At 42.5% G+C, this 27,429-nt stretch overlaps 1 protein-coding gene and 1 long non-coding RNA gene across 2 annotated transcripts; one reads left to right on the forward strand and one right to left on the reverse strand.

Moving 5' to 3' along the window:
- Window positions 1-37: 37 nt before the first annotated feature.
- On the forward strand, window positions 38-27,229 carry VPS33A (VPS33A core subunit of CORVET and HOPS complexes). The gene is made up of 13 exons (XM_058281328.1): window positions 38-549; window positions 2,961-3,026; window positions 3,493-3,620; window positions 4,875-5,061; window positions 8,624-8,740; window positions 9,012-9,186; window positions 14,003-14,196; window positions 17,284-17,410; window positions 18,999-19,066; window positions 19,789-19,926; window positions 21,804-21,941; window positions 23,400-23,568; window positions 23,946-27,229. Exons 1-13 carry the CDS (start codon window positions 448-450, stop codon window positions 24,125-24,127), a joined length of 1,791 nt encoding a protein of 596 aa, XP_058137311.1. The 5' UTR covers window positions 38-447; the 3' UTR covers window positions 24,128-27,229.
- On the reverse strand, window positions 3,447-17,176 carry LOC131274560 (uncharacterized). Its single transcript, XR_009181791.1, has 3 exons — window positions 17,117-17,176; window positions 13,577-13,678; window positions 3,447-3,728 (listed from the first exon to the last, which is right to left on the reverse strand). It is a non-coding gene; the product is annotated as an uncharacterized lncRNA (long non-coding RNA).
- Window positions 27,230-27,429: the final 200 nt, after the last annotated feature.

A 27,429-nucleotide genomic window follows, 5' to 3' on the forward strand; every position in this document is an offset into this window, starting at 1 on the left:
GGTTTACTTATTAGGCAGGGCTAACCAAAAAGCCTTTATTAATGAAAGCGAAAGGTCTTTCGGTGGTATAATTTATAAGATTTCCATTTTAGCCCCAGGGTCTCATTTCACAGTGAGCACCCTTCCTACTAAGAGGGCGTTTTTTAAATGGGACGAGTGTGATCCCCCCATCTTTAAACTCAATCCTCCGCGCCCGACTGCTCCTGGATTGAAGGTAGGCTCTGGTTCGGGCCGTTGCCTTGTCGGGCGAATGCAGAACCTGCGATCTAGAAAAGACGGACATCAAAGCCTGACGAGATAGGCAGAAGAGGGCCGCTTGGGACTTCCGGGTTCGGCGTGCTGGCGGCGGCCTGGTCACAGGGACGCATCATCACGTGGCCGCGTCCGTGGGTCGTAGGGGGGAAGCGGACGTGGTTGGATTGGGAAAAAAGGGGCCGGTGGGACAAGATGGCGGCGCACCTGTCCTACGGGCGAGTGAACCTGAACGTGCTGCGCGAGGCGGTGCGTCGCGAGCTGCGCGAGTTCCTGGACAAGTGCGCGGGAAGCAAGGTGAGGGACGGGGGCAGCGGTTCAGCCCTCACGCCCCCTGCTCGGGCCTGCTCGAGCGCGGTCCCCGACCGCCGGCTCTCCGGGGGTACTAGGCTCTCGTTTGGCCCCACGGCCCTTCCGTCCGTGCCTGTGTGCAGGCAGGAGCTAGGAGGCGAGAGGGGCCCGATCGTGAGGCCTGGGGCTTACGGACGAAGCCCACGTAGCTTGGCGATAGTTCGGTGGCAGCCGAGTAAATCACCCGGAGACCGGAGACCCTCGAGAGCCAGGTGCCCGCCGGGGCCCGAGGCGTAGAGCCGGTTGGGCGAGTGGGCGGGCGCGGCCCAAGGTAATGGTCGGGTGCCCATTCATTACAGCGTCCTTACCTACCTGTACGTCGGAAGTCCCTGGAGCGTTGACAGCCTAGAGCCTGCTGCTCACACGGATTATGAGACGAGTTGTAGTTATTTGGGACTTAACCTGGCCTTCCAAAATAGGATTGTTTCTCCTGTCAGACATTTACTAGCTCCCAGCTCACGAAGGAGTCGGAAACTGCAGACCAGGGACCTTAGGGGATTTATTTAAGCGATGTTACAGGCACCCCTCTTCGCCTTTGTCAGTCTACCTAAGTAACGGAGTACAACTCTGAAAAGAAGAGCTGGGGAGACCGAGAAAACTGTCTTGGAGAGAATAGAACCCCAAGAGGTAGAAATGGGTGCTAACAGCCACTGAGAGACGGCAAAAGCAGGGTAAGTCCTGAGAGCCCACTTTTGGCTCAAGGAATGACCTGCAAAAAAATAAAGTCATGGGCTTTATCGATGTCAGTATCCTCATTGTTATATTGTACTTTACTTTTGCAAAGTGTTATCGTTGGGAGAGAGTGGGCGAAGTGTACAAGAGATCTCTTTTTGTTATTTCTTACAACTAAATATTAATCTACAATTATCTCAATAAAAATTTAAGTTAAAAGAAAAAAGTAAAAGACACTGGAGTTTAGCAATAGGAAGACTCTTAGGGGCCCAGAAGAATGTCTCCTGGAGCCTTAAAGCCCCGAGTCGTAGTCTTGGCTCCTTTGTATGGATTACTTAAATTTTCTGAGCATTTTTTATTTCCTCTTCTGTCAAAATAAGATGTGTAATCCTGTATCAAAGGTCTTAATTTTATGTAATTGGGTTATATGATACCTATATATACAATATTAGGTTGAATCATATGGAAACTGCCATTGGTGATTTCATATGGTTCACTCTAACAATACTGTAACACGTACATTCACAACAAACTATAGTTCCTTCTTTCTGTCCAGGACAGTGATTAACTTTTTTTTTTTCTCCCCAGTTTTTAACTCATAACTTTCCCATGACCAACACTAGCATCCATTGTCCCGGATGTTTCTTTTCTTCAGAACTTTAGGCTAGGGAAGCAGACTTGGCCCAGTGGTTAGGGCATCCGTCTACCGCATGGGAGGTGCGTGGTTCAAACCCCGGGCCTCCTTGACCCATGTGGAGTTGGCTCATGCACATTGCTGATGTGCGCAAGGAGTGCCCTGCCACGCAGGGGTGTCCCTCACGTAGGGGAGCCCCACGCACAAGGAGTGCGCCCCGTAAGGAGGGCCGCCCAGCGCGAAAGAAAGTGCAGCTTGCCCAGAAATGGTGCCGCACACACAGAGAGTGGACACAACATGATGACGCAACAAAGAGAAACACAGATTCCCATTCCGCTAACAACAACAGAAGCGAACAACACAGCAAATAGACACAGAGAACAGACAACCAGGATGGGGGGGGGGCGGGTAGGAGGGAAGGGGAGAGAAATAAATAAATAAATAAATCTTTAAAAAATAAAAAAAGACCAATCCAGTGTCCACATAGAAGAGGTGGCATTGGATTGGGAAAAGTGGACATAATGGACAAAGGGTATGGGGAAAGGCAGGAAGAGATGAGAGGTGGAGGCGTCTTCGGGACATGGAGCTGCCCTGGATGGTGCTTCAGAGATAATCACCGGACATTGTAAATCCTCACAGGGCCTACATGATGGAATAGAGGAGAGTATGGGCCATGATGTGAACCAATGTATATGAGGTGCAGAGGTGCCCAAAGATGTACTTACCAAATCCAATGGATGTGTCATGATGATGGGAACGAGTGTTGTTGGGGGGGGGGGAGAGGGGGGGTGGGGGGGTGGGGTTGAATGGGACCTCACATATATATTTTTAATGTAATATTATTACAAAGTCAATAAAAAATTAAAAAATTAAAAAAATAAAATAAAATAAAAAAAGAACTTTAGTAATGTGGTCATAGAGCCAATTAAAATTTTTGTTAATTCAGAGTTTGAAGCAAATATTCATACTGTGTGTGACCTCTGTTTAATGTTGATATTGTTGAGATTTCCGGTATTAACTCTAATAAGGGAATGTTTCTCCCCTCTTATAGGCAATAGTTTGGGATGAGTACCTAACAGGACCATTTGGGCTGATTGCACAGTACTCACTCCTGAAGGTAAATTTGCTGCTTAGATTTTGTTTGGGGCTTAGTAATACTGTATGTTGGCAATAATGGGATTTTACATTTCTTCTTCAGTAACTGGCTTGAAAAGAAAGCTGCTGTTTGTTCTTGTAAACTGAAACTAATGTATTATTAGCGTTTTTTTAATGTGATGGTCCTTTGGCCGGTGATATTATAATGATCCTAATTTTAGGGAAGTTGCTAGTCTTACGTTATGACTACCTGTCATCTTTGCTAGTTCATCTTGTGAGAGCCTATAGAATTCCGATGTAATACCAGTAGTTTTATCCTGAAACTTATAAATTCTTTTATACAATTGATTTGGGGGAGGGGGAATCCAAATTTTAATAATAAAGGATTAATGAATTAGACTATTTGGGAGTTGTTAGGATATCTGAGTCGTGAAACAGTAGGTAAATTTCAGCTTTTTTATTAGCCTTTTATGTATGTGTTTTCCTAGGAACATGAAGTGGAAAAAATGTTCACACTTAAAAGAAGTCGTTTACCAGCAGCTGATGTCAAGAATATTATTTTTTTCGTCAGACCCAGGCTAGAATTGATGGATATCATTGCTGAAAATGTGCTCAGGTATCTCAGAGCTTCTCTTTGGTCCAAAAAAGATTAGTTCTGCCATTGCAAATCCCCTCTCTCCCCTGCAGTGCATTAGAAGGTAACCTTTTGGAAAACTGGAACAGGCTAAGAAAGGAAATAGGAAACTTGTGACGTTAGTCAAGCACTTTGAGGGGATCATCATGTAATGCTGTTCTTTCAGGACAGCTAAAAGTTTGAACCAGTATCAGTGGAAATAAATAAATAAACCTCTAATGGTTATTGTTCAATATATTGAATGTAGTGTGCTTGAATTTCAAACAAAGTGAATTTCAAACAAAGTGATTAAAATTTAATATAGCATCCAATCTACATAGAAAGTTCTCCCAGACCAGTCTATACTCTGTGGCATGATTGATTGATATGGCCCCAAAATCTTAAGGGCATATGGGCTATTTTGAGAAGTCCACTGTCAAGGAGAGTAGAGGTAGGAGTAAAAAGTAATCTTGCAATTTAATGTAAGATTCTGGGAAGTTGCACTGGTTTGGTTCATGAACCATTTGTTTTCAGTAAGGTACCAATATCCTGTCTCAAAAACCCTGAGTGATTTAATGTGTCCTAATGGCTTAAGAGAGCTATGCACCATAGACTACTGGCTGCGAATCAGTGCTGCTTTCCTATCAGAAAAACAACAACAACAAAAATGAGAGCAACTGTATGCATTTGTTATCTGACAATATTTGTATGCTATCAAACTAGCATTTTTTTTAAGATTTATTTTTTATTTATCCCCCCCCCGCCCCCAGTTGTCTGCTCTCTGTGTCCCATTCGCTATGGTTCTTCTGTGATCGCTTCTATCCTTATCAGTGGCACCGGAAATCTGTGTTTCTTTTTGTTGCGTCATCTTGTGTCAGCTCTCCACGTGTGTGGCGCCATTCCCGGGCAGGCTGAACTTTGTTTCACGCTGGACGGCTCTCCTTACAGGGCGCCCTCCTTGTGCATGCGGCTCCCCTATGCAGGGGACACCCCTGTGTGGCAGGGCACTCCTTGCACGCATCAGCACTGCGCATGGGCCAGCTCCACACGGTTCAAGGAAGCCTGGGGTTTGAACCATGGACCTCCCATGTGGTAGGCGGACGCCCTATCCATTGGGCCAAGTCCACTTCCCATCAAACTAGCATTTATTTAATGCCTATGTGCCTGGTCCTTGGCTAGGCTCTGGAGATAAAATGAGAAAAATAGGTCTCTGACTCTGAGATGTTTATAAACTAATAAATATTACTTCCTTTCTAGTGAAGACAGACGTGGCCCACCGAGAGATTTCCACATTTTGTTTGTGCCACGCCGTAGCTTATTATGTGAGCAACGGTTGAAGGATCTGGGTGTTTTGGGATCCTTCATTCATAGGGAGGAATACAGCCTTGATCTCATTCCATTTGATGGGGATCTCTTATCCATGGAGTCAGAGAGTGCATTCAAAGTAAGTTTGACATTTTCCTTTTTAACATCAGACTTGAATTTTTGCCACACTTATGAATGTGAAGTTGTGTCATAATACTGTTTATGGTTTTTTGTTTGTTTGTTTTGTTTTTTTGAGTTACCGGAATCTGGGTATTAAACCCAGGACCTCATGTGGGAAGCTGGTATTGAACTACTGAGTCATATTGGCTTCCCTGAGTTGGTTTTTACATTTGTTTTGCTTGTTACTGTTTTTTAAATACTTTTTTTTTCCCTTGAAAGATACTTAGATTACATAAATGTTACATAAAAAATATAGGGGATTCCCATATGCCCTGCTCCCTAGCCCTCCCACATTTTCCCACATTAACATGGTTCATTAGTGTGGTACATTTGTTACAGTTGATGAACACATTTTAGAGCATTGCCACTAAGCATGGATTATAGTTTACATTGTAGTTTACACAGTCCAACACATTTGTGTACCTATTATAAGATATATAATGGCCTGTATATGTCATTGCAGTGTCATTCAGGACAATTCCCAAGTCCCAAAAATGCCCCAAAATTACACCTATTTTTCCCTTTCCCTCCCCTCAGAACCTCCACTGGCCACTGCCTCCACATCAATGATAAGTTGATAATAATAAGTTCTTCCATTGCTAGAATCACAATTGGTCTGTAGTAGAATAACTGTAAGTCAGTTCTAGTCCATTGTGCATTTCCCAATCCTGAGGATTACTGGGTTGGTGATGCCCACTCCACCTCTGATTGAGAGGCGGCTTAGATACTATGGGGCAGATGGATGGGACTATCTTGCTTGCAGTTGCAGACTCTCTCTGTTCCTTGAGATGGTCATTGTCCATCATCATCTCCTTATTAGTTGTCCTGGGTGAGTCCAGTGAACTGGATGAGATTCTGGGCTCAATTGGTACTTGGACAGGCCAAAGATTTAAGTTTCTTGGACAGAAACCTGTCAACTCTAGTATAAAGTATAGGTTCAAATAGAAGGGACAGAAGAACCATGTGTAGGGAAACCACAACTGAGTTCCACTCTGTCACACTGGTGAGAATACATTCCAAACTAGGGCCCACTGGCAGGGTGCCGAACTCCTGACCTGTCTGTCCTACCTTTAGTGTCTGGAAGTCTCTAAAGCCCTCAGGAGCCCTCCTATTTGAGGCAATATTTACTTTGGCAGTCAGGGAGATCCTGCTGAGATGTACATAAGCGTAACCTCTGGAATGACCTCCTGACTCACTCTGACGTCTCTTAGCCATATAAACTCATTTGTCTTTACCCTTTCCCCCTCTGGATCAAGGTGTTTTTCCAGTTGCATTGCTAGTTGGTACTTGGTAGTAATCCCTCCGGTGCCAGGGAGGCTCATCCCTGGGAGTCATGTCCCATGATGGGGGGAAGGTATGCATTTATATGCTGAGTTTGGCTTAGAGAGAGGCCACATTTGAGCAGCAAGGTGGCTCTCAGGAAGTAACTCTTACGCACCCTATGTTGTTTTTTGTTCTTTTAGGAGGCACCAGGAACTGAACCTGGGACCTAAGCAGGCACTCACAGCTTGAGCCATATCTGCTCCTCATAATTTTGTTTTTGTTTTTGTTTTTACTCTGCACAACTAGGGTTTTTAAATTTGAAATTTCAATAAATTGCATAATATTGTTTTAATTTGCATTTCCCTGATGACTAGTGAGGCTGAACCTCTTGTCATATGTTTATTCAGGATTTCCTCTTTGGCAAATTGCTTGTTCATTTTCTTTGCCCGTATATTTTTCTTTTTGAAGATATACTATATTTAGTTTAATATTGTCCTTTATTATCCTAATAATATATCTTAGAGTCATTTTCAATCATATATGAAAATGCTTCTTCATTATTTTTTAAAAAACATTTTGTTTATTGTGGTAACATATATATAACATAAAAGTTGACATTTTAACCATTTTTAAGTGTACAGTTCAGTGACCTTAATTATGTTGTACTACCCATCAACATCATCCGTTACCAAAACTTTCTCATCACCCAAACAGAAACTCTGAACCCATTAAACAGTGACATCCCCTTCCCTCTCCCTTCAGCTCCTGGTAACCTCTAGTCTACTTTCTGTATGAATTTGCTTAATTTAGTTATTTTATGTAAGTAGAATTATACAATATTTGTCTTTTTATTTATTTTTTATTTTTAGGAGGTACTGGGGATTGAACTTGTTGTCTCGTACATGTAAAGTGTGCTCTCGGCCACTGAGCTACACCTGCTCCAATATTTATCCTTTTGTGAACTTTTTCTATAACAGAGAGTTTCTTGGCCATCTTCTCATCACATTTCCCACTGATTTGCTTACACTAAATCTCATCCAGTGATGATACAGATTCTTTCCCCAACATTTTATATAAAAATGTTCAAAGTTGAAAGACTTGTACAGTGAATACCCATATACCCACCACTTATATTCTCTAATTAACATTTTGCTGTATTAGCTTTATGACACATCTACATGATGGCACATTCTTCTATAATTGATCCACATCTGTGTAATTACTCTGAATTGGTAGTGGCAGAGGAAAACTTGTCCTGGCATGACAGAACCTGTCCAGAGGAGGGATTTCCCTCTTTATTTTACTGATGACTTCAGAGAACAGAATTATTTTCTGCTAAGAATTTCAAACCCTTGGCTTGCTTTGTTCCACTTAAGTTTCAGTTTAGAAATCAGGTATTTGATCTGAATGGTAAATGTAAGTGCTTTAACTTATTGTTAATTTCAACCATGATTTTCATGGAGTTGAGGTAATTTTACTTATTTAAGTGTTTTTAAACAGTGAGCTTAATTTTAATCTTCCTTGGCAGCAGGAAGCACTTCTGGATCTCACCTTTGGGACATGACTTGACCATTGCCATCATTTACTGTACAGTTGCATGCTCAGTAACAGTGCTAAATATATAGTGGCCTTCATTTCTTTTTTTTTAAGGTTACTTTTTTTTTTTAATTTTTAAAGAAGCTTTAGATTGCATAAATGTTACATAAAAATATGGGGGATTCCCATATGCCCCACCCCCCTCCCCCCGGCCTTCATTTCTATATGTAAAAATCAGTATGTATAAAATTTGCCTCATCCATTGTAAGGCTGCAGAGCCTTCTGTTAGGTGGCTGTGTGGGACTTTGGGGGCCAAAGAACATATGCATTATAATGTTAATGGTTATTAGCATTTGGCCCTCCCAAAATGTCCTGCCATATTTTGCACCCACCACCCATTCCTCACGTAATTCATTAGTCACTACCTTATCTAAGCTCATAACTAGGACCAGCTGGTGTGACTGGCTTTCTTCCAGGGTACGCCGTCTTCCCTGGGAGAGCTGCTTCCATCTCAGCCTCCAACAGCAGAACTGCGACCTTCTGGCCTAGCCTTGTAGCCTAGACAGCCTTGTGAAATAGACTCGAGTCCCCAGCTACCCCGGCAAATTGAGAAATAGAAGTGATCTATCCACTGCCCAATTCCAAAGCCGGGACAGAGGCAGTCCCTAGCAGGCACTCAGGACGACAGTCACAGATGCTCACCAGCCCTTCCCTCCCTGCAGGAATGCTACCTGGAGAGCGACCAGACCAGCCTCTACCACGCAGCCCAGGGGCTGATGACCTTGCAGGCTCTGTACGGAACCATCCCCCAGATCTTTGGGAAGGGAGAATGTGCACGGGTGAGGACAGCAGGTGCCTTCTGGTGGTCTCCAGGGTGGGGGAAGGTGTGAGAAACTATTTCCAAATACCCGGTGTTCTGCATCGTTGCTGCTGGCTAAGGCTTGAGGGTTGGAAGGGGGCCAGCGGCAGCTGCTGCTCTGTGGCTGCTCCTGGGCCCACAATGTTACTCCTTTTTTAATATTTTTTTGGATTGTCCTTCTGTTTTTAGTTAGATTTTAAAATCTGCCAGTTCCCAGGAGGGCCCCACCTGATCCAACGTTTTGTTTCCAGCAAGTGGCCAATATGATGATGAGGATGAAGAGAGAATTTACAGGAAGCCAAAATTCAATATTTCCAGTTTTTGATAATCTCTTGTTGCTTGATCGCAACGTGGATTTATTAACACCTCTTGCCACTCAGCTTACGTATGAGGGACTCATCGATGAAATCTACGGCATTCAGAACAGTAAGTGGCCTCTGTTTTTACCAACAGATCCTTTACATTGGAGGCTCCCATTTTCATGTTGAGTGCTTAGGCATCATTTCAAATGAAGGATCCAATTTCTAAGGATGGTTTCAAAGTCTAGATGAATAAAAACCTTTAGAAAGCAATTTGGCAACACACAAAACCTTTCTAACTCTTGGCTCAAGGAAATCCAAAGCCTGGGAATGTCCCCTGAAGAATCATGCAGAAAAGAGAGAAGAGGGAATTTTATTTAAAAAGGTATATTGCCATTTATTTGCCAGAACTTTGTAAGTGATCCAAATGATTGAGAACATTATAAAATATTATGCAACCATTAAAACAATAAATGTGGAACATGAAAAGATGTATATCCATATTTAGTGCAACTATAATTTATTACTGTCTATATGTAGATATATTTATACGTGCATGTGTGTCTAGAATGAGTAGATAGTAACATCATAAAAAGGAAAATAACTTGAAAAGGGAAAATAATCAGACCATCCCTCCAAAGGGTCATTTCTGAAGATACATTCATTTGCATATAAATCAGAGAACATTTGACAAAGTAAAAAGACTGGTTTTTGACTTTGTCACTAGAGTTAACTGACACAAGGGAGTGGGTTTGGCTCAGTGGATAGAGTTAACTGACACCTGAGCACACTGCTGAGGTGTCACAAGAGCTCACCCACACAAGCGCTCGTCCCCTTGTGAGCAGAGACCATGGGCTCACATACACATGGCCCTGCATTTTGAAGAAAAGAGATGGTTGTGGCTGGCAGTCATAGCTCAAAAGAGCTTGCAGGAAGAGGTGGCCCTGGTACAGAGTTGGAAAGAGGGCTCCAGTTTAGAAGGGAATGTTGGCTAAGGGCAGGAGCTTGAGAAAGTAGAGAGCACATTGGGGAAGAAGGTTGGGGTCACTGGGTGGAAGCCTTGGAAGGCCACCTGGAGTTAGGCTTGAGGGGTTACTTGAGGTCAGAGGTCACAGTAAGGTGTTTCGCTTTACTTCTTTGGGTTTTGAGCCACATGATGATTTTGTTTGTTTTTGTTTTTGCTTTTGCTTTTTTAAAGCAGTTTCATTGAGGTATATTCACATATCATATAGTCTGTCCAAAGTGTATAATCACAACATTGTGCTTCCATCACCACAAAAATTTTTAGAACAATTTCATTACTCCAAAAAGAAAAACTCTACATCCCTTAACATTCACCTCTCAATCCCTCTATACAACTTTTTAAAAATTGGTTATTTGCCAGGATTTAAAGTTTGAGAAATTTAACAGTAATTCAGATTTCTGGCATGTCTTTAAAAATATCTGAAGCTTTTAGCCCCCTCAGCCAGGCCCTGCCCTCCAGCTCCCCACAGCCCGCTCCTCCCTCGGTCCCTGCCTGGCCTCCTGCCTCATTCACTTCAGCTCCATCCTGAATTGCGGCAAGGTGGGCCTGAAATCCATGGAGACAGAAACCAGAAAGGCAACTGCCGGGGCCCTGGGAAGCGGGACGAGGGGGTGACTGCTGGCACAGGGGATGAAGAAGTGCTGGAACTAGGTAGTGGCAATGATTTACAACATTGTGAATGTGCTTAATGCCACTGAATTGTGCCCTTTAAAATGTTTAAACGGTTTATGTTATGTATGTTACTACAATATAAATGAGTAAATGAAACAAACAAGCCATCAGGAGCTTTTGTAAGGGGTACGGCGAGTTGTGCCACATCTAGGTCACAACAGTGAGGTTGCGGATTGAAGAGACACATAAAGAGGAGTTTCCACAAAACAATCCAAGGGTCTACACCCAAGCAGCCACCTGACTGTACTCCCAGAGCATTCCGCAGGAGATTCGGTGAGCAGGCGAACTCCAAGAAGGCCACTCCCTCAGACCACCACCAGCCAGACTGAGCCAGATTGAGTGAGATGCCCATGCTCCCGGCATGTGCCCAGGGTGACTTGTTCCCCGGGAACCTGGACCAGGGCCCTGCGCTGGGAAGGGGTCTGGCTCTGCGCTGAGCCGGTGGAGGAGGGCCAGCTGGGTCTCCAGGAGGTCCTACCGCTTTTAAGTGGCTTTTTTCTCGATTCAGTGTCACCCTGTCACTGCAGTCCTTTACCTGTGTTCTGGAGCTTTGGGAATGATGTTTCTGGCAGTTCTTACAGGTTGTTCAAAGCTTCTGGGAGGTCTGGGACCCTGAAGCTTCTCACTCTGCTTCTTGATTGGGTTCAACATCCTACTTTTTTAAAACCCCTTTTCATTGACAGAGAAATTCATTTCAAGAGAGCCCTATGCTAGTTAATGGGTGAGAATGAAAGAAGCAAGGCGCCTCCCCCCGCCCTCCGCTGTCCCTGGTGCTTCTGTCCTAGAGTCCTATAGCCCCCAGGGGCTCACAGAAGGAGAGCACTTAGAGTGTAGGACAGGGAGGCGCCTGCAATGGGTAGCTGTGTAAGACAGGATAGGTGACCCGGAGGAAGGGAGTATATGTCAAGTCACAGCCTCTTTCTGGCAAGTTTTTTTGTGTGTGTTTTTTTGTTTTTTAATAAGTTAAACATTCCTCCAGGAAATTTTTGAAAAATAGAAAACAAGAAAAAAATAGATCCCCCAACACCCCTCCAACTCTCCCTCATCCCCTGTTGACCCAACCTTGGGACAGCCAGTGTTAATATTTTGCTGTATTTCCTTTTAGTCTTTTTCCCTATGCAGAGTTCATTTGGGTTAACAAAAATGCAGTTAAATTAAGTTATACAAAGTGTTTTGAGCCTTTCTGCTTTGAAATAATGTGAGCATTTTCTAGCATATGCATCATTTTAATAGCTGTGTTAAAATCCATTATTCCTCCACAGGATGGAGGAATAGAGTATGGATTAGAGTGAATTTACTGATGTTCTACCATGGAACTATTGTGATTAGTAATGGAAGAAATTGTAGCAATGTTGTGGATAAAGTGGCCACAGTAGCTGCTGAGGGTAGGGAAAGAGAAGAAGAGATATGATATGGGGGCATTTTCAGGACTTGGAGTTGTCCTGGGTGGTACTGCAGGGACAGATGCTGGACATTGTGTGTCCTGCCATGGCCCACTGGGTGGACTGGGGCGGGGAGAGTAAACTACAATGTAAACCACTATCCATGGGGTGCAGCAGTGCTCCAAAATGTATTCACCAAATGGAATGAATGTGCCACGATGATGAAAGACATTGTTAATGTGGGAGGAGTGGGATGAGGGGTATATGGGGACCTCATATTTTTTTAATGTAACATTAAAAAAAAAAATGAAGGGAAAAACATTCCATTTTTATAAGACTGGTTTGCATAGTCACTCCCCAACTATTGGCATTCTAGGTTGCTTTTTTGTTTTTGTTTTTGCTTTTTAAAAATAATTATCAAAGCATATTTATACATAAAATTTGTTTCACATATCAGATTACTTTTTTCCCCTAGATGCCCTGACACAGGATTTGGGGGTCAGAAGATGATAGGTGTTAATATAGGATGCTTGGTATTTGTTGCCAAACTACTTTAAAGAAGAGTTATACCAGCTCTTAGTTTCCTGCAGCTGCTATAACAAAGCACCACAAACTGGTGGCTGAAAACAATAGAAATGTCTTATCGCACAGCTCTAGAGGCTAGAAGTCTGAAATGAAGGTGTCTGGCACAGCATCGCTCCATCTGAAGGCTTTAGAGAAGAATCTTTCCTTGCCTGGCCTGGATGCTGCTATTAGTTGGCCATCCTTGGTGTTTCTCGCTTTTTAGCTGCTTTGACCCAATCAATGCCTGTCTCCACGTGGCCTGCACCTCTGCTTCTTGTCCTCTTTTTATGAGGACACCAAGTCATTGGAGTTAGAGTCCACCGTGCCCCAATAAGACCTCATTGTAATTTGAGCACATCTGTAAGGCCACAGTTTCAGTTCCAGAGGTTAGGACTTCAACATATCTTTTTCAGGGGGCGCACAGTTCAGCTCATAGCACAAGCTTATGTTCCTGAGGCTGGGTGGGGTGAACCAGGGAGACAGTGGCAGGAGCCAAGGTGGGAGAAACAGGTCAAGACTATTTTGCAGAGGGACTGGATACCATGCTAAGGCATTTAGGACCTTATTTCAGAGTAGGAGTCAGCAACTTTTTCTGAAGGAGCCAGGTGGTAAATATTTAGGCTTTGTGAGCCATATAGCATCTCTGTTGTGTGGTCTCACCTCTCTATCAGCGAAAATAGGAGGTGGGCTGAATGTGGCCCTCAAGCCAAATTTACCTGATCCCCGTTATAGAGCAGTGACTTTCAAACTGTATTGGACTGCAACCCACAGTAAGAAGTAAGAAATATATTTTATATCATGACCCAGTACACACGCATACACAAAAATGAAACAAAAGTTATATATGTTAAAAAAATTTTTTAAAAATCACTTACCTTTTACTTCATGTGGTGCACTCATATTTTCTGTTCTGTTTTGTTTTTTAAATTAGTCTCATGGGATCCACTAGTGGGACATCATCTCCAGTTTGAAAAACACTAAAAGGCATTGAGGAGATCCTTGTAAGTTTTTTGAGTGGAAAAGTGACCCTTTCTCTGAATATGTTTAGGAATTGGACACTGCTGAGGTGACTTAGGTAGGTGTCCCCATAAGAAAATTAGAATAATGGTAATTCTAACTAGAGTCACCGCATTCTGTACTTGGCTTTGAAAACAATCAAGAGGTCAGTGCTGCACCCTGCCTGTTCCTCAGGCAGTCTTACATTCTCCCCCAGGGTTGGAGAATTCTGCTTCATGCTTGGACACTTGATTGCTTCTCCAAGCAGTTGCACGCAGCCGCTTATCCCCTGTCGTTGTCACTAGGCTACGTGAAATTGCCTCCTGAGAAGTTTGCCCCTAAAAAGCAGGGCGATGGTGCTAAGGACTTGCCCACTGAAGCAAAGAAGCTTCAGCTGAATTCTGCCGAGGAGCTCTATGCTGAGATCCGGGATAAAAACTTCAATGCCGTGGGTTCCGTGCTTAGCAAGAAAGCCAAGGTCATCTCTGCGGCGTTTGAGGTGAGACGCGTGTGGATTGTCAGCCTTCTACTCTTGTCACTTCCTGCTTCCCCCTCCCAGCCCGGGAGAATAAGAGCTCCAAAAACCACAGCCTTTAAGCTTCACTATAACTGCACTTCCAGAGCCCAAGGAACTGCGCCCTCAGTCATCGGCCGACCCAAGGTTCTCTTTTCAACTTTTCCCCAGATCCTTGACCAAAGGTGTTGTATACTTTTTTTTTTATCTTTTGAAACATTTTTATTAAAACCTTTACAAATTTTTAATTTATTATATTATTTTTGAGGGGCTCATTAATGGGCCGAAACAGGCAGCCTAAGAAGAGTATCCAAAAAAAAAATCCTTGTGGTCTCAGAGAAGGACTCAGATTTTTATGTTTTTGTTTTGTTTTGCTTGTTTCTTCTTATTTTCCTTATTTTCATTCATTCTTCTGTTTTTCTTCTTTTCTTCTTTTCTCATTTCCTGTTGCTTTTGTTTTTTTCTCAGTCTTTTTCATCCCTTATTTACTTTTTTAAAAGATTTAATTAATTAATTTTTAATGCTACATTAAAAAATATGAGGTCCCCACATACCCCCACCCCCCTCACTCCACTTCTCCCATAACCACAACCTCCTCCATCATCATGGGACATTCATTGCACTTGGTGAATACATCTCTAAGCACTGCTGCACCACATGGTCAGTGGTCCATATTATAGTTTACACTCTCCCCTCATCCACCCAGTGGGCCATGGGGAGGACATACAATGTCCAGTAACTGTCCCTGCAGTACCACCCAGGACACCTCCAACTCCTGAAAATGCCCCCACATCACATCTCTTCTTCCCATTCCCACCCTTAGCAGCTACCATGTCCACTTTCTCCATCTCAGTGCTACATTTACTTCCACTACTAATCACATTAGTTCCAGAATAGAGTATCAGTAAGTCCCTCTAATCCATACTCTATTCCTCCATTCTGTGGACCTTGGGATGGATATGTCCACTCCACCCCTCTATGAAGAGGGTGCCTCGACTCCACTTGGACAATGGATGTAATTCTCCTGTTTGCAGTTGTAGGCACTCTTCGCTCCCTGGTGTGGTAGTTGACCTTCTTTACCTCCCTGTTAGCTTGCTGAGGTAAGTCCAATAAACCAGGAGTTGCAAGTCTGTTGAGGCTCAGGGCCTGGCTATCACATGGACAGTCCAGAGATTCTGGTCCCCTGAGTATATACTAAATCCCAGCACCAACCACAGGTCTGGTAAAAGTGACAGGAGAGGCTTGTGAACAAAGATCAACTCCATCACACTCAGGACCACGAACTCCAAAGTAGGGCCAACTGACATGGCACTGAAGTCCATCTGCCATGACCATAGAACCTGTGGGTCTCTGTAGCCCTCAGAAGAACCAATACCTGGGGTTGTATCTACTTTAGCTGTCTCTGGGACTCTGCTGTCGTGTGCATAAGGGCGACCCCTCTGATGACCTCCTGGCTCTTTTTTGGAGACTTATAGCCATATAAACTCATTTGTCCTTTCCATTTCCCCCTTTTATTCAGGGTCAAAAAGCATTTTTTAACTCCTGATATTACATGTGGGCTGAGATATTCTGCTGGTCTGAGTTGACCCTTTTATTCAAGGTTGTTCTCCAGCCACATCATCAACTGGTACTTGGTAGTAATCCCTCGGTGCCAGGGAGGCTCATCCCTTAAGTCATGTCCCACGCTAGGGGGAATTTACATGCTGAGTTTGGCTTCAAGATTGGCCACATTTGAGCAACTTGGAGGCCCTCTAGGCCTAGTTCTTATTTCAGGCACACAGGCTCACAAACATAGTCATTAACATCAAGGGCTCATTGTTGGACCATCCTTCCTTATTGGTCTTAGCCATTGCACTCAGACGATTGTTGCTGTTCCATTGGGGAATGCGACAGAGCTCCCCCAGCCAGGAACTTGGCACTCCCCCAGCCATCATTCCCAACTGTAGCCATTATGAAAATATCCAAACATTTTTATGCACCCCGCACATATGCCCTGGAGAACTTCCTCCCAACCATTCGCCACCCCCCTCCCCCAATAACACCCCACACCAGTATTCCTCCCCCACCAACCCCTCTGTGGTCCAAAACCTCCCTGAAAATGAAGCCTTGTATTCATTTTTTATTTTGCTTTCTTCTTTTAAATCATTCCCTACCTTACTTAAAAAGCCATCAGTACTATAAATAAAATATCCTCTGTCACAGATCTTGCAATTCATGGTGAAAGCTCCAAGTTTAGAAAACAGGACCTTGGCAGATGTGGTGGGTGATAATGAGATTGAAATTCCCGGCTGCCTAAGGCTCTCAAACTGGTGGCTTCATTATCACCTTCCTGCTGCTTCTAGCCCTTTTATCCAGTTTATTCTTGGTTAAGCTCAGTTTTGAACCACGGGAATCAGTAAGATGATAAACTACTGAATATTTAGTCTCTGGAAACATAAACTGGAGGGGTTTTTGAAAACTTTCTCTTTGAGTATGCATTTCCAGAGTTTATCTTTTTTGGGAATTATGTTCATTAATTGCTTTTCATATTTCAGAAGTTACTTTTGGTTTAAAGTACTAATTTTTTAAAAAAAAACTAATGTTTTCTCATTCTTAAGCTCGGTTCACTGTTCATGAACAATACTCAAGGCTTAAGTTCAGCAGCAAGAATGGACTTTTTCTATTACAGAGGAAACCTTTGCTGCTCTGTGTTCCCTCCTTAACATAATTGTCTCTTTTTTTTTTAGTATCTTATTCAGAAATATTTGTGATTTACCTAGTACTGCTCTCCACTTTCCACTCAGATGCCCACAGGACACTGAACACAGAGCCTGCACCAGTGTCCAGGGCGAGTGGGCCGTGGCCCTTTGCTTCCCAAAGCCGAGGTGCAGCCCTGCTGAGCCCCATCGTTCAATGACGTACTCACCCTGACTTCTCTGTTTTTCTACATAGTGATGGTGTTGTAGTCTGTTCTTTCTTTCACATTAATGTATAAGACATATAAACAACCCCTGAACAAAAAAAAAACAAACAGGAAACTTAGAAATAAAATCTCTTCCCTGCTTGATGCTTCTGCTTTTTTATCCAATTCAGGAAAGGCACAATGCTAAAACGGTCGGGGAGATTAAGCAATTTGTTTCCCAGCTGCCCCACATGCAAGCAGCAAGAGGGTCCCTTGCAAACCACACCTCCATTGCAGAGTTAATCAAGGATGTTACAAGTGAGTATCTTTGGAGTGATTATTTTCATCTAAACACAATATCTGATACCGGCAGGCATTGGCACTGGGATGCTCCAGTGGCACTGAGATACTTCCTTGGAGTCAGCTCTATTTTAATATTGCAGATTGTTCTCAATGTTAATTGAGTATTTGTGTGTTAATAATTAAAAATGTTTCATTTGTGTTTGGCTTAATTTTTTCCCGTTATTAAGATAATTTAATCATGTGCCAGAATATTTGGAATATAGAGAAGGAAAAAAAAGTCATCCAGAAGTCTACTACCATAAGAGGATTGGGTTAATTTTCTTTGTTGTTCTAGTTTTTTTTTCTTTATTGTTAAGAATGACTTATTTAGAGCAATGGGGTGCTTCTGGAATATGTTTCACTTTCGTGTCCCTTGAAGACTTTCTTTTTTTTTTTTTTTTTTTTTTTTAAAGATTTATTTATTTATTTAATTCCCCCCCTCCCCTGGTTGTCTGTTCTCGGTGTCTATTTGCTGCGTCTTGTTTCTTTGTCCGCTTCTGTTGTCGTCAGCGGCACGGGAAGTGTGGGCGGCGCCATTCCTGGGCAGGCTGCTCTTTCTTTTCACGCTGGGCGGCTTTCCTCACGGGCGCACTCCTTGCGCGTGGGGCTCCCCCACGCGGGGGACACCCTTGCGTGGCACGGCACTCCTTGCGCGCATCAGCACTGCGCATGGCCAGCTCCACACGGGTCAAGGAGGCCCGGGGCTTGAACCGCGGACCTCCCATATGGTAGACGGACGCCCTAACCACTGGGCCAAAGTCCGTTTCCCTCCCTTGAAGACTTTCTGCAGAGTTGGTTTAAAGAGCGTGTGTTGAATATTTTGAAAGAGCTTGGAAGGAGTATATGAAACTGGAGACCAGTTCATTCATTAAGATACAAGGCTGTCAAAACCGAGTAGGAGGGGAGCAGATGTAGCTCAAGTGATTGAGTGCTTGCTTCCCGTTACAAGGGCCCGGGTTTGATTCATAGTACCTCCTAAAAACAAGCAAACGAAAAAAAACAACTCTCAGTGGGGAGTAGGTATAGCTCAGTGGTTGAGCACCTGCTTCCCATGTACAAGGTCCTGGGTTCAATCCCTGGTACCTCCTAAAAAAAATAAAAGAACAACTGAATAGGAGATTATTTGCCCTATTTTATGAATTATACTTCGAATCTTAAATAAAACACATCATTGGAAAATCAATCCTTTGCTTTCATGTTACTAGAAGTAAAATTTACCTGAAACTAGATTGAAACTGATGATAAAAATGAAATACTCTTGGGAGATTAGCTTTCAGTGATACTGAGGTTCATTCTGCAAAATTCCAAGGTCTGTATTTGTATCCTAAGTAGAGCAAAGTATAGTAGTAGACTGTATCTAGATGTAATTTAGGAGTACGAGGGTTGGAGAGTTTTTCATGTTTCTTAGAAGATCTTTTCAGGTGGTGGTTTGAACATTTGCTTGCTTCTCTTCTTGTGTGTCTATCTGCTTAATCGTGCTCTGTGTATAAAAGCATAAAAGTGTACCACTCAAATAAATTGACTTTTTTATCCCTAAGTTGCAAATTTGCTAATTATATTTTAGCTTCTGAAGACTTCTTTGATAAGTTAACAGTGGAGCAAGAGTTTATGTCTGGAATAGACACTGATAAGGTAAGTGGACAATAAAACTGTTCTAACAAATCATTGATAGTTTATCAACGATATGAGTATAGACAGAAAGGCAGTTGCTTTGATTCTTATGCTTTACCTAAATATTTCTAAGAGCAAGTGAAAATACAGATTTTTTTCAAGTAACAAATATTTAATATTACTCTGTGAAGATACTTTCTGTGATCCATAGAGAAATGAGAACCAGCCCCTGAAATCAAAACTCTTTAAGGACTGTAATAGATAAATTTAGATACTTGCTTTTTGCTCTGTTAATAAATATAGATGTTTGTTCTATTAATAAATTTAAAGTTAATTATATTACCAAAAGTCCCAGCTTCTGAAAACATTCCTGGTACTTTATATTTGATACATTGCTGACATTCTAGAAATGGCTGGGTCACACAAGTTCCAAGCATGTGGCAGCCACTCAGCAGTTTCCGTAGAGACAGACATGTCAAGACAGTCCTTTGGATTGCCCGATAACCTCCTTGCTGCTCTATGTTCCTGCGATATGGCCTGATTACTGGTGTGTCTGGGGAGACTGTCAGCATGGAGCAGGGGCTGGAGAAGCTACTTCTTTGGGGACAGCTTAGGAGAAATAAAAAAATAATGAGCTATTCCCCTATGCATCACTTTTATTTGATTTTGAAAAACTATAGTGAATATAAAGTTCTTCAAGTCCCAACCCAGATACTTACTATGTGCACACACTTTGCGTCCAGGTCAACAATTACATTGAGGATTGTATTGCCCAGAAGCATCCCTTAATCAAAGTGTTAAGACTCATCTGCCTCCAGTCTGTGTGCAATAGTGGACTCAAACAAAAAGTTCTGGACTATTACAAGAGAGAAATTCTCCAGGTTAGTAAATTTTTTAATTACTGCTTTACCAAGGAAGAAAACATCATTTTTAAGAAATCCTTCAAAGAGCTGCCCTTTTTTTTTTTTAAGATTTATTTATTTATTTATTTGTCTCCCCTCCCCCCCCACCCCAGTTGTCTGTTCTCTGTGTCTGTTTGCTGCGTCGTCTTCTTTGTCCGCTTCTGTTGTTGTCAGCGGCACAGGAATCTGTGTTTCTTTCTGTTGTGGTCTTGTGTCAGCTCTCCGTGTGTGCGATTCTTGGGCAGGCTGCACTTTCTTTTGTTCTGGGCAGCTCTCCTTATGGGGCACACTTCTTGCGCGTAGGCTGCACTTTCTTTTGTTCTGGGCGGCTCTCCTTATGGGACACACTTCTTGCGCGTAGGGCTCCCCTGCGCGGGGACACCCCTGCGTGGCAGGGCACTCCTTGCGCGCATCAGCACTGCGCATGGGCCAGGTCCACACGGGTCAAGGAGGCCCGGGGTTTGAACTGTGGACCCCCCATGTGGTAGACTGGCGCCCTAATCACTGGGCCAAGTCTGTTTCCCAAAGGGGCTGCCCTTTTGTCATATTGTTACCGCTGTCTTTTTATGTTTTATCACCCAGGGGAATTGTTTTTGTTGCCTGTTGTTGCTCATTGCTTGCATAATAATAGCAGTAGCTGGCGTTGATTGGGCCTTTACGCCCTAGCCTCTAGCAGAGGAGCTTTGTATGTATGAATTCATTTAATCCTCACAGAGCTAGGTGCTGCTATCATCCCATTTTACAGATGAACATTCTGAGAACATTCTGAGACACGGAGTAGTTACGTACCATGTCCAGGGTCTCCCAGCTAGCAGGTGGCAGAGACTGGGCAAACTAATATTCAGGCCATTTGGGGCTAGCGCCCGTGCTTTTAATCAGATGCTGTGCAATGGAGGAAGAGAACTTTTTGCAAACTTTTGATAACACTTCCTTAGCAGGTGTACTTAAATCAAGCCTGCATTACTTTATAATAGGGAAAACCCACCGTTATTTTAAAAATCACCCCCTTTTGTTTGAAAATGTCTCTGGCAGTGTTTATTTACTGCTATTACTGGTCATAGTTAAGTGCCTTATTGTTAAAATTAAATGCTCATTAAAAGTCGTTTTTCTTTTTAAAAATTACATAAGTAACCCATGCATTCTCATGGAATAAGATTCAAACAATTTGGAAGTGCATGAAGTAAAAGGTAGCCCTGCTCTGCACCCTGCCTCACTCCCCCAGATCCCTCCCTCTGGCCAGTGTCGGCAGTTTGGCGGCTTGTTGCCTTCCAGACTGTTTTCTTTGCATTTACATACAAAGAATATGTATGCACTTGGACTTTGGAGCAAGCCTGCTCAATTCTGTTGTGTGACCTAGGGCAAATTATTTAAGCATCTCTGTAAAATGGAGATGATGAAAATAGGTGGTCCTGGGGTTATAATAAGGATAACTGAGTTATTGTGTATAAAGGATTTCAAATAGCATAAGTCTATAGAAAGTACTGTGTTTTGGCTAAATTATCATTATTATTTACTCTTCTCTTTTTAAAAAATGTTAACAGAAATAAAATCTGTCTATTTGTAGTATACTATAATTATCTTTTTGTCCTTAAGAATATATCCAGGTCTTCCTTACCTGCCTCATGCTTTTTTATGGCTAGTGATATCCCATATATAAATTTTTGTTTAAAAATTCATTTATTTCTCCCCACCCCCTCGTTGTTTGCATTTGCTATGTCTGTTATGTGAACAATAGCTGCCTGGAATTGGTATGCCCTGGAGTACAAACCAAAATGATTTGTTGAAAGTGTCCTTTTAGAAAAATGCAGAAACCCCTTTCTTGATTTGACATCAAGGCTAAATTACTTCTCTTGCAGACATATGGCTATGAACACATATTGACCTTACATAACCTGGAGAAGGCTGGCCTGCTGAAACCACAGGCAGGGGGCAGAAACAATTACCCCACAATTCGGAAAACATTACGGCTCTGGATGGATGATGTTAATGAACAAGTAAGACACATTCCTCCACTTCAGCTCAGTTTAGTTACTGCTTAATGATTTCTTGTGACAATGTATGTTACAGCGGCCTTACATTCTAGAAGTAATTTTATAATGTTTTTCATAGTCATGAGATTCATTCAGAATCTCGGCAGGACCACAGGTATTCTCAAACTGGAAATTTGAGGAGAGTTTAATCAAGATGTGGACAGGGTTAGGGGATGACTAAGAGATAGGACTTTGGGGTCCTTTACCACTCTTGGCCTGAAGGGCAAGGAGAGGGAGCTCTTCCAGAAATCTGTTCTAGAACCTGGAGAGAAGAGCTCTTCTGAAAAGACAGGGATGAAGGGCCCTTGGTTGAGGGTCACAGCCAGCCTCCAGTGACTTCGCAGGGAGGAAGCCAGGGCCTTAAAAACCTGCCCACCTCTGATTTCCCTCTGCTGCCTTCCATTGGCCATACCAAAACTGAGGGCGCAGGAGTGCGTTGATTAAGAGCGTATGGGTCAGTCTCCTGGGCATAGAGCACCACGGAGAGGCCAGACAGTAACTTCAGGGGCAAATAGAAAGTATCAGCACTCATGGGTAAAAAAATAATAATAAAATAAAATTTAAAAAACAGTAAAAAAGTGGAACAGTGAAAAGTAAATTTCCTTCTTCATCTAATCCCAACTTCCCCTCAGAGGCAAGCACTGTAACCAGTTTCTTATCTAGCCTTCTAGAAGGGTTTTATGCATATACAAATATTTGAAAGTATGTGGCTATATAACCATTACCCCTGCCTTATTTTATTTTATACAAATGGTGCATATTCTATACCACTGGGCTCCATACTAGGGTATGCTTTGCTTCACATTTATTGTTTGTGCTAGTCTTTCTAAATTTCTTTTTAAATTTTAGCATTTCCTAAGGGACTTTTTTAGAACTCTTCTTGCTGCAACAAGAGCTAATAACTAAACAGCTTCCTCTATCAATAGCAGAAATGGGTTATTTTTCCCCAATGGGAAAATGGATGCCCTTAATTCCTATGTTGTATCATATACATAACCTCTTAGTATAGCTCCCCTCACTCTTCTGAAATCTTGAAGGTCCTTCTGTGATCTGTCCCATTCTCTGTAGTTGCTGCATGGAGCTCCTGTTTTGAGGATATACCTTGTTATATGATTTAACACAGTCTTGTTGATGGAAATTCAGGTTATTTCCATTCTTTTGCTGTTAAATACAGTGTCGTAATTAATATGATTGTGCTTTGGACTAGAAAGATGCTTTGAGTGTCCTTTCAAGATGCAAGTCAAAAACTCTGGCTGCGAAGAACAGAGCCCAGCTAGGGTGGCTGGGAGCAGGACATCAGGGATCTGTTTGTGTTCCTACTTTCAAATACAAATCAAATAATTTGGGTTACCCAAGAGGCCACAGATAGGTCAGTAAGTCTCTGTATATGCCTCAGGCTTTCCCCCTTTGATTATTTAACAGAATCCCACGGACATATCCTACGTGTACAGCGGTTACGCACCTCTCAGCGTGCGTCTGGCTCAGCTCCTTTCCCGACCTGGCTGGCGGAGTATTGAGGAAGTCCTCCGCATACTTCCCGGGCCCCACTTCGAAGAACGGCAGCCATTGCCCACAGGACTGCAAAAGAAACGTAAGCCTAAGTCCAGGACTACAGATAACAAAATGCCCTAGTGTGGTTCTCACGCATTTTACAGCTGCTTTGTAAAACACATTTGTACTCAGGAGTCAGAATCAAATATACCTCTTTTGTTCGCTTCTAATGTGTGGCATAAGCACTAAGAACTGTTTTACTCCCTGAGGAGTAGCAGCATTCAACCTGTGAGTGGAGGATTTCAGGAGGGAGAAAACACATTGAGATCAAAATCAGTATTCCTGAGTTCCAAGTGAAATGACATCTGCACCAAGACGCATTTGACTTTTTTTCTTCTGATGATAAAATTGTCTAAGAGGTGGTGAGAGAAGCTCCAATAATATATACTTGTTAATTCTAAGATGTTTAAATTTTAGGTCAACCCGGAGAAAACCGAGTCACTCTGGTATTTTTCCTCGGAGGCGTAACCTATGCTGAAATTGCTGCTCTCCGCTTTCTCTCCCAGCTGGAAGATGGAGGGACAGAGTATGTAATTGCAACCACTAAACTGATGAATGGCACCAGCTGGATGGAGTCTCTAATGGAAAAACCCTTCTAGAGTGTTCAAAGTAGACTTAAGTGGACTGCAGAAGTTGCTGGTAGGAAGTGAAACTCCATAGAAGAAGAATGCAAGAATACAGAACTTACTTTGGGATCAGCTTCTAAAAGTATACTGATGTCTTCTCCTTCCAGCTCCTCTTTTGTGTTTCTAGTTTCTTGGAGAAAGAAGGATAGAAGAGAATCAACCTGGGTATAAGAAATACCAATTTTGGATTTTCTAAGTTCAGGACCCTCACTACAAGCCTCTGGAAATGCATTAAGGATGGTAGGGATGAATAATCCATAGAGCTGCACAAATTGGGGAAGTTCTCAAAACAGGAAAGCAGGGACTGAGGAAGTAAAAATGAAAATAAAAGTGAAAATAAATTGTGCAGTAGTGCTTGAGGTGCATCAGACCTAGGGCAGTGGTAAGTGTTGGGGGGCTGGGGTAATATCGTGGGTTGAGTTGGGTTTCTTTTTTTTTTTTTTTTTCCTGCAGTGTATGGCACGTTATATTTAACATCTCCAGTCTCTGTCTCATGTGCTCATGAAGGCATGAAGGCAAGTTTACTTCCTTCTGCTTTTATTAAAGCGAGAGGTTTGGTGGAGCTTCCTTAACAAAAACAAAGCTGTTGCTCTGTCGGATCAGCTAAATCTGTGTGTGTCCCCTACCTATTAAGGGATGTTTACGTGGAGGAACATAATAATTGGACAGCAGCTGCTGGGAATTTATTCAAGACACTTGCCTCGTACCTATGTTAACTCCAAGAAATGTCAACAGTCCTTGCCTCTATTGAGATTTCAGTCTTCCTGCCTAGCATGGTCCCCCACATCTGGCCAGTCCCACAGCAGTGGTGAGCAGTGGTGACTCTTGCTTCTTTGGCATCTTGAAATTCCATCTCCATGGTAACAGCACATTGTTCCCTGGCAATCTGCGGCCAACCCATACTCAACCTCTTGGATCTGTTTTGCTTGCAAATGCCCAGCTCCATTTTGCTCCCTGGTCTAGTAGCCTCATCTTGGAGTCCAGCAGCTTGTTCAGAGACTGTTAGACAGTGGTAGGAGGAGCAGGGGTGTTGGTGGAGAAGGTGGAAATCTGTGTGTGTTCGTGCCTCCCTGCTGCTCCATCCCAGCATGGGGAGGAGCTAAGGGCCTCAAGGAGACCGCCGAGTCGGTGGCAGCCCTGCCCTGGCCCAGATGTCCAGCAGAATTAGCACTGAGAAAGGGACTGAGGTCCCTGCTTAGTGCGGGAACCAAAGTCAGCATCCCATCCAGGTACAGTTCCTACTATTCATTAGTTAACCCCACAAGTTTTCTCTTACTTTTTTCATTACTGGAATTCTAATAGGCACATTGCATGTCACAAGTGAAAAGGAAGTTCTTTTTTTTTAGTCTCTTTAGTGTAAGAGTCAATAATACAAGAGCTGATATTTAAAATATTTGCTGCTTCTGGATTTAATTTGACCTTGGCATTCAATATTTGGAGATATCTTAAAGAATATAATCTGTTCCTATTTTAGAAAAATCCTTTCTCAAATACTTGCTCTCCCAGGGAGATAATTTATCCCTCCTAGCCCCAGCAGTCGTCAGCCACAGCTGCCTTAGAGAATGAAATCCAACTTGGCTCTCACTGCTTTTGGCTCATGGGATTCAGTTCAAGTTCGGTCAAGTCTCCTTGGCTGGGATTTTTGTCCTGTGAACAGATATTCAGTTGTAGTCTCATGTGTCTGTATTCACTCGTGACTCTATGCTTGCTTGCTCAGAGCATAGTTAGGTCAGTTCCTAAAAATGCATTCAGCAGAAGACTTAAAAGCATCAATCGCTTCATTTGTATACAAATAGAAAGTGGTGGATAATTTATATTATACGCCTTTGTGTAAGTTCATTTAATACTCGAAGCAGTCTTTGTCTCAAAGGAGTATGCCCTTACTGAGAAAGAGTATGTGAATGGTACAGTTTTTCTTGGAGAGAGTGGGTTGTCTACATCAGGTCTGGACTTTTGTCTAGTTGGGTGAGCAGGTCTACTACACCAGCAGGCACCGTAAAAAAGAAGTCTATAGGTCATACTATACAGTTTCGAATATCGGCTATCAGAGAAATAAATACTTGAACAAGAGTTAAGTAATGATTAAAAAAGGGAACGTTAAAAAATAGTGCATTTAATTCTTGGAGATAACTGGGAGGGGTAGCTCTCATGTCAGTTCTATTCCATCCTAGCTCTGCCTTTGCTGGAAATGGATAATGATTAATTATGACATGTTAGTCTATCTCCTGTTGTGTGCTTAATGACTAGCTTGTCTCTGCGAGGAAGCATTTGTATTTGGCAGAGTTCGTACACGAAGAAAATACTTAAAAAACAAAACAGAATGAACAGTGTTTGAAGCAGACAGGAAGAGGGGCTGTAATAAAGTGGTAAGGCACAAAATTGCAGCAATCACCTAGACTGTCTTCTTTAGATTAAGTTATACTTTAGACTTGATGTATAATAACCAGTCATTATGGTTTAATGACATTCTATAGAAAATACCGTTTTGTAGTCAACACTCAAAAGACAAAGACAGTAATATAAAATTTCTCAAGTTCTCTTATTCTAAATGGATTCATCCAAACTTCAAACCACATTGTTGGTTTTTTTTTTTTCCTTTTTTGTAGGAGGTACTAGGGATTGAACCCAGGATCTTATACATTGGAAGCAGGCACTCAACCACTGAGCTACATCTGCTCCCCTCACTTGGTATTTCTTAACTTTAGCTACTCGATTGCTATAAAATACCCAAATTCGGGTACAAAGGTTGAAACATATAACTGCCTTGAGATATACATTTCAACTATGTGAGGGTTACAAGGGGGCAGAATCCCTTTTCTGTTCATCTCTTAACCTTTGGCATGGGATAAGGGAGTACAAGCTCAGCCACACCTTTCCTGTGACTCTGCAAGACACAGAGCACTTTAGATGACCTGTTCTCTGGGGGAGCAATTACTACTAACAGGCTTCCTGAGCAGCTTGATAATGTTCTGCTCCTGTTTTCAGCCAGGCAGTGATTAGATAATAAGAGATCCTGATTAAATTAAGGAGCCATTTGTTCCTGGGCGATGATGTTAATAAAAGGGTTGATGTCTACACTGCCTGCTTTTTTAAAGGTCAAAAAATATTCTCTAACTACAAACCACTATAAAAAGTAAGATAATCAGAAGCAGCATAAAGTATATACTTTCTTTTCATTCATTGTTTTATCTGGGAAAGGGTTTTTATTTGCTGAAATTTCGTCTGGCCCCATTCACCTCATGCCTGAAATTGCAAGTGGGCACATTGGGAAGAGT

This window comes from Dasypus novemcinctus, chromosome 19 (assembly GCF_030445035.2).
Source record: "Dasypus novemcinctus isolate mDasNov1 chromosome 19, mDasNov1.1.hap2, whole genome shotgun sequence".
Lineage (NCBI taxonomy): Eukaryota > Metazoa > Chordata > Mammalia > Cingulata > Dasypodidae > Dasypus > Dasypus novemcinctus.